Genomic DNA, 7,685 nt, shown 5'->3' on the forward strand with positions numbered 1-7,685 from the left:
TCTGAATCTGGGTAATGGGGAGTTATTTTGAAACAGGAACCTGTTTTCCAATTATTAACAAAATAATTTCCATTCATTGATGGCACTAACTTGTAGGATGGGATACCAGGAGACGGACAAAATGAGGACATACATCTGCGCATAACTTTCAGGGAGGACGCCAGAGCGTAGCAGAGGTGATGACGCACGGATGCAGGTTCATCATTGTACCAAAAGTTGTACAGAGAAGACGAGGGAGCTGCTCGTGTGTGATACCACGTTGGTATATGGGAGATTTTCAGCCTCCACTCGATGGTGTAGGAAGAGCGTTGAACGGGATTCTAACCAAACTGGAAGCAAACTTTTAAGTCATATATAATAAATCATTTATTGAAATATAAAGATCTCCATTTACATTTTTTTTAAAACAAAACATGAACAGGGGTATTTGGAAGCCATCTTGTACTGACTGGCAGGCCCTCCCTATGGAGTTAGTTGCTCTCACGCATTCAACCACACCACCATTTTGGGAACATGTAAGTATTTTTCTCTTTATTACTTCTAAAATATAAATTTTGGACATTCAAAAGTGCAACAGTTAATGTGCCTGTGGGGAATATCACAGTTAAAAAAAATATAAACAAAGGCAGTGATACAGCTTGTCATTACATGTTTTGGCAGTATTCTCCAAGTCTACATAGCAACACATATATACATATCGATGTATAACATCATTTTATCTTACGTCCCTCTTCACAAATATAGGACCACTTTGTACAGGTTGGCAGGCCACATTTTAAGGACATCATTGATCATTTAGAAATTCACAAATTGTGTTCCTCCAGCCGGCTTTGATTGTCATCAATAAAAAATAGAAAGCAGGGAAGATTGCTAAATTTTCTTCCAGGGACTCTGCAGGAGGCCAGAAAGGAAATGAATCAGGAATACAGTCAAAACATTGTTTAAAAATAAAAGTGTATTCCTGCTGAGTGTGGTGGTTTATACCTATAAACCCAGCCCTTGGGAGGCAGAGACAGTGGATCTCTGAGAGTTCAAGGCTAGCCTGGTTTTACACAATGAGTTCCAGGATAGCCGCAGCTACATAGAGAGACCTTGTCTCAGAAAACAAAAATGAATGTATTTCCACTTAATCTCAGAGGAGAGTGCTGCTAAGGATGGGAAACTGGTGGTCTGAGAAGCTTCATCCAACCTCATGTGGCATGCAAGGCCCCAAGTAGTACCATCAGAATAAAAAGAACCGACAAAAGCAAGGCTGTGCAAATTGATGATAAAAAGAATGCTTGAGCATTTCTAGAAACACAAATGTATTTCCAGTCTAATTGGCTCTAAAGAATCTAGTCAGGTTTTGGGGTTGTTTTTTTTTTTTTTTTTTTCTTTTTCTTTTTTTTAATTGGCCAATCTGGCTCAGTCTTCACACTTACTGTGAGAAGGGAAAGTTGGGGTTTGCGCTGAGATTATACCAGTAGGTAGTCAAGTACCTTGTTATTGCTTCTGAGGCTTCCAAAGCATCACCTGCTGGAAGAACATGCAGTGATTGCAGTAATCACAGCCCATGCTTCATTCGTACAGAGTCAGCAATTAGGCGCATCGCAGAGAATGCCAATGAACTCACACTAACCAGTTTGACAGTTAAGATGGTTGTGCTATCCTCCCCCTCAACCCCCCAATCAGGAAAACATTTCCATCTTCTCCACCAAATACACAAAGACCTGACACACGGAGTTGCATCATTTGTGGGCATGCTTTGGAGTGGCGAGCTCAGACACCCCATCCAGTGGGAAGTGGTACCCACACTGACTAGAACTGGAAGATGTGTGCCCAAACCAAGATTTTGCTTTCTCAGCCTCAGCTAAGCCTGGAAACTTAAATTAAGGGTAGGAATTGCTGGATACGTGGCCTCAAATATTATTGACATGAAGCCAAGAACCTAAATAGTAGCCTTCCTGCATGGCTGACTTTTAGCCCAGTTCCAAATTTCAAAATTGTCCCACCCCACCCAAGGCAACCCTCTGTAACCCAGGCCAGTGTTTCTGAGCACTGACTAATCAGAGGCGCCAAGGAGTTTATTAAAATATATATATAGCTTCCTGCTCCCTTCAGACCTAGTAATTCCAAATCTCTGGGGCAGAAAACCCAGAGACTAGTGACTGTAACTGTAGTTAACAGTGGGAACTAAAGAGCCAAAATAATGCCCACTTAACCTTCATTCAGCAGCACCATATGGTTCCGGGGTTTCCAGCTCTTTTTCTACAAGCCAAGAGAGGAGAGTGAGGGGCTGATGTTGAAGCATCCTTAAAGGTCAAAGGTTTAAAAAGTAGGAATGGGTGGGACCCATCAAAGTCATAACTGGTCATGAAAAACTTGTGTCCATCTGAGTCCCTTTGTAGATGATTCATTTCCACTAGGTCACAGCATGAGAAGTCACATTGGGCCCAGGCTTAAGCCTTTCTACTGAGAACATTGAGGACACAGGGGTTCTGCTTTGCTTGCTTCTAATCCCGCTACTTCAGAGGTGATTAGCTGCTTTTAGTGCCTTGGGTTAGGAAGACTATTTCATACACAACATTGAAAACGTTTGGCTTTCTGGATGACACTACTTTTGCTCTGCTCTCTAGCGTTCGCTAACTTTAATCCGCTAAACCTATTCTATTTCATTGAGAAACATGTTACTTCATATAAATGTCAAAAACTGCCAAACTTGTCACCTGCTTAGTACGGGTGTAGTTCTAATTGTGCTTTCTCTGTAGGGAAGTCATGTTATAGGTTACATATTTAGCGTTATTGTTAACAGTAGTAGCGTTATAGGGATAGATGATAAGATACAGAAGAGTTCTTGGGTTCCCAAAAGACCCAAATCTATTACTCAAGGTTGGTTAGTTTTAATCTCTTGCCTCTTTAATACTAATAAGACAGTAAAAACACAAAGGCTCCGGTACCTTTCCAAGTTCAAAGTGGTTTTGCATGTTCTTCATGAGAAAAGTCAACAGCAGCTGGTACCGGATTCCAAGAGGAAAGTATATGGATGGATTGAGTGGTCTCTTCCGAAGTCCAGAGAGGAGAGTTAACACAAATCTAAACACAGCCTCGGTTAGAGTTATTTACATAATTACAATGCAGGAGTTGTGCTGCGTACAAATTGCGCATGTGGGAATCTCACCAGTGCCCTGGAAACGCAAAACTCGTCTTCTGTGGCCTGGTATTCCCTTGTCCATCCATTTCCAAACTTCACACACCACTGAGATGCTACTGACGATGCCAGGGGCAATGCGGACAAAGTTCAAGCCAAGTATCCCATTCATTCACAGAGGCTCCTGAGGCCCTTGTCTGGGTACTTCTCCTTCCACGTCACCCAGGTCCAGGTCCTCTTCTCAACCTTTGCATTGCAATGAAGTGGTTTTCCTAAAGGGATCCCAATGTGGCTCCGAGAGTAGAAGATAACCGCCAAAGCCGCCAGTTACAGGAAGCTGTCCTCCACCAGGTCTGAGGAATCTATGCCAATGTCGTCCATCATGTCGATATCCTCAATGGTCTCGTCCTCTCTCTTGATGAAGGTGGAGCTACTGGAACCCGTCTCGATGGCACTCTCTTCCGAGGTCTGGGAGCTGATGGGATAGAAAAGCAAAGGCTAAGGTCACGGACAGATGGACAACAGGGGCTGCATTTCCAGGGTGGCTGTCTGAGGACTCTGCACAAGGTCCTTTCCTACTGAAGCATGTGCAGCCAAGCATGGCAAGTTTGCCGCTGAGCCAGCCATCGCCTCACAGAGCCAACACAAAACCAAGACACAGCCATCTTCACAGCCCCGCTAGCCTTCTTTCCTGCCACAGGCCTTTTGTGGAAGCTGCTAACAAGTTTCTACTTTCCCTGCCCATCCTATCGGTAAGCAACAGCCAATCAAAAGGCACTGAGAAAGGAAAACAAAGGAACAAAGTCAGTGGTGAAGTCACACCAGCAGCTGGCTGTCTCTGGAACCTCCTGAGCAGGAGGCTGGGGTTCCACATTTCCCTCACTCTCCTGCTGTGCCCTTCCCTCTTCTCATTCACCCAGCCCCTCTGAATCTGCAGGCCCAGGGGAAGACAGGAGAAAAATGCTTTCATTTTCCCACCTATAAAATGATACAGCAGAAGCCTCACCAACAAGACGTGAACAAGAATGATACCAACAGACACACTAATGTGTCAGGGGGAAACTGAGGCAGCCTCTACTTGAGACAAAGAGCAACAGAAATGAACTAAGGAACTAAGAAATGAAGGAATATTGATATCCAGAGAAATAGGCTTGCCCAGAGTATTTGGTTAACTTCTTTTGATGTGGTCATGATGGGCATTGCACGAATGTTCTTATTCTTAGAAAGTGTATGACAGAATACTAGGGATGAAGTATCTTGGTGTTTTCTACTTAGCTTTGAGTGGCTGAGTGACAAATAAAAGTGTGTGTGTGTGTGTGTGTGTGTGTGTGTGTGTGTGTGTGTGTGTGTGTTTGAGTGTGTGTTAATGATCATGATGACAATGATGATGATATATATAAGCTAGATGAAAGGAATGAGGCAAAATGTCAATCCCTGTCACCACTAATTGGTAGCTGTAGCCTCACAATATTCCCGTGTACCGAACATTTTTAAAACAGGTTTAGGTGTATGAGCCCTTGAGTCACTAGCCTGCCAGGGCACTCCATCTGTCCTTCCTTCTCTAGATCCCCAACCCCACCTCTCTCAACATTGTCCTCAGCTCCGTGGCCATTCAAGGACTCAGAGGAGAAGTCGCTGTCACTAACCATCACAGCTTTGGTGCCCAAGTGATCTAAGGACTCGGATCAGAGATTGTTCACCAGAGAAGCACTTACTTGGGGAAGAGACGATGCCTCAGAATCATGTGGGAGGCATTTTCAAAACTTCACAGCCCACCTGGGAACGTGGCGCCTTGTTGCCCGAGCACAGTTCACGTCCCTGGTGGCCTCTGTCTCCCATGAGCCCTCCCTTCACCTCTGTCTCCCATGTCCTCCAGGCTAACACAGAGGAAAATGAGCAAGAGCCCACACTTACCTGTGTCTGTTCCTCTTGCCCAGGTCATCCTCCTCCGGAACAGGGTCAATGTCTGGCAGGGGAATGATGTAGCCGCTGTCTGCACTCAGTCTCTGTTCGTCCAGGCCGCCTTCCCAGTCCTTCAGCTTGTCGTCTTCATTTTTGTAAGTGACACCGATGTACGCATTGTCGGAGTCCACACGCATGCGTGCCACAGCCGGATGGTCACTCTTTAGGAAGTCCAGGTGAATCTTTTCATAACTCTGAAATGATTCATTCAAGACATTGAGTCAAGTGTTAACGACAAACTGTAAGACGAGTGTTGACGTTTAGAACATGTGATTTACACGTATGTGTTTCCACAAGGAGAACTGAGGGGGAATCATTTGCTAACCATAACCAGAAAGACATGTGGGACGGGAAAGAGGGACACACAGCGCCACCAGACCGCTAGTAAGACTTCAGCTACAAAGAGCCTCTCCCTAGATCTTTAGCTGTAATGGGGGGCCTGCCACTCCCACCCAGGACAAACTTGGAGACAAAGGGCCCCATCACTGAGTCCCTCCAGAGCTCACAAGGGACTCATAGACTATGCAGAGGGCTTATTCTGCGAGCACCATTCCCAGCATCTTCCTGACCCCTGAGTGTTGGGGAAGTCTGGCTTTTGATGGGAAAAATCCTATCACCCCTTTGTGTATGTGATGGGGGGAAGGAGGTGCGATTTCTCGGTTATAATAGCTGCTGCTGCGCTTGTTCTCGTCCATTCTTCTCCCCATCACCTTCTTTCCCGCTCCCTGTTTCCTTCCTCCAGACAGGTCTGCCTGCTTTCTTATCACAGACATTTCGTTACCCTCGCTAACCCCACCCACTTTAAGGTCCTTCTTTCTTCTCCCAACCCCTGTCTGTTTCCAGACATGCAGACACACACGTATGTATGTGTGCACACACACACACATAAATATAGGGGCTAGAGAGATGGCTCAGTCTTAGCTTTTGCTGCTCTTACAGAGGACATGAGTTCAGTTCCCAGCACCCACATTAGCTGGCTCACAACCTCCTAGAATTCCAGCTCTAGGAATTTCCATGCCCTCTTCTGTCCACCATGGACACCCGCACACATGTGTGTGTTGACATATTTCACTTGATGTAATGATTTCCAGTTACAAACATTTTTCTGAAAATGTCACAATTTCATTTTTTTTTTTTGCTTATGAAGATGCCATTTGACCAGAAGTGCTCCGCAGATTCAACACAATCCCCATCAAAATTCCAACAGTTTTTAAAGAACAAGGAAAACAATCCTAAAATACATATGAAAAAAAATAAAATAAAAGACCCCAAATAGCCAAAGCAAGCAATGTTTAGTTAAAAAAAAAAAAAAGAAAAAAAAAGCAATGCTGTAAATATCATAGTACCCAACCTCAAATTATACTACAGAGCCATAGAGTTGTATATATCAACAGAATAGAATAGAGAATCTTGAAATAATCACACAGATATAGCCCCCCACTACTTGACAAAGGTGGTCATAATTTACACTGGGGAAAAGATAGCCTGTTTAACAATTGGGAAAACTAGAAGAAAATGGAACTAGACAAACCTCTCACCTCACACAGAACTCAGCTCAAAATGAATCAAAGACTTGAAAGTTTGAAACTTCTAGAAGAAAACATTCCAATATATAGACACAGATAAGAGCTTTCTGAGGCAGACTCTGAAACCACAGGAAACGAGCAAGAATTGACTAATGGGGCTGAGCAGGTGGTGTATGCCATCAATCCCAGCATCAAAGGTGAGAGGATCTCTGTGAGTTCAAGGCCAGCCAGGGCTACATGGTTAGACCCTGTCTCACATACACATAAAAAAATTAAATAAATAAATAAATAAATAAATAAATAAATAAATAAATAAATAAATAAATAAATAAATGAATGAATAACAAGTGGGATCAAATGAAATGTAAAAGCTTCAATACAAGGCTGGGTATGGTGACATATGCCTTTAATCCCAGCACTCAAGAATCAGAGGCAAGCAGATCTTTGCAAGACTGAGGTCAGCTGGGAATACTTCGGGAGTTCCAGGCCAGCCAGGGTTACCAGGTAAGAGGTTGTCTGCAACAATAAATAAACAGCCAGGTGAGGTGGGTCATGCCTTTCATCTCAATGCTAGGAAGGCAGAGGAAGAAGGAGCTCTGTGAGTTTATCTACCAAGTTCCAGGTCAGCCAGAGACAAAAAGTGAGACCCTGTCTCAAAACGATAATAATGAAAAATAATAAAGAAGGAAAAGAGGAAATAATAAAGCTTTTGTGCAGCAAAACAATCACAAAAGTGAAAAGAAAGCCTAAAGAATGGAGTAAACGGGCCAAATACACAGACAATGGATTCGTATGTAAGCTATGTGAAGAACTGCAAAGCACACACACAATATTTAATCAATAAATTGGCTTATGAACTGAATATTTAACTTTCAAAACAATAAATACTGCTGGGTGTGGTCACATGCCTGTAATCCCAGAACTTAGGGAGGAAGAGGCAGGTGGATCTCTGTGCCAGCCTGATCTGCAAAGCAAGTCCAGAGTAGCCAAAGGCTACACAGGAAACCCGTGTCTTGAAAAACCATAGATAGATAGATAGATAGATAGATAGATAGATAGATAGATAGATA

At 43.6% G+C, this 7,685-nt stretch overlaps 1 protein-coding gene across 2 annotated transcripts in view; it reads right to left on the reverse strand.

Annotated features, from left to right (window-relative positions):
* Window positions 1-348: 348 nt before the first annotated feature.
* Window positions 349-7,685, reverse strand: part of Pdgfra (platelet derived growth factor receptor alpha) — a 43,771-nt gene continuing 36,434 nt past the window's right edge. For both annotated transcript variants that reach the window (XM_055629420.1, XM_055629422.1), the window contains exons 22-23: window positions 5,042-5,283; window positions 349-3,602 (exon numbers count right to left, since the gene is read on the reverse strand). In XM_055629420.1, coding sequence (XP_055485395.1) covers window positions 3,455-3,602; window positions 5,042-5,283 — 390 coding nt within the window. In that variant the 3' untranslated portion in view covers window positions 349-3,454. The remainder of the gene's footprint in view (window positions 3,603-5,041; window positions 5,284-7,685) is intronic.

Source organism: Psammomys obesus, unplaced genomic scaffold, assembly GCF_907164565.1.
Source record: "Psammomys obesus unplaced genomic scaffold, mPsaObe1.curated_primary_1811, whole genome shotgun sequence".
In the NCBI taxonomy this organism is placed as follows: Eukaryota; Metazoa; Chordata; class Mammalia; order Rodentia; family Muridae; genus Psammomys; species Psammomys obesus.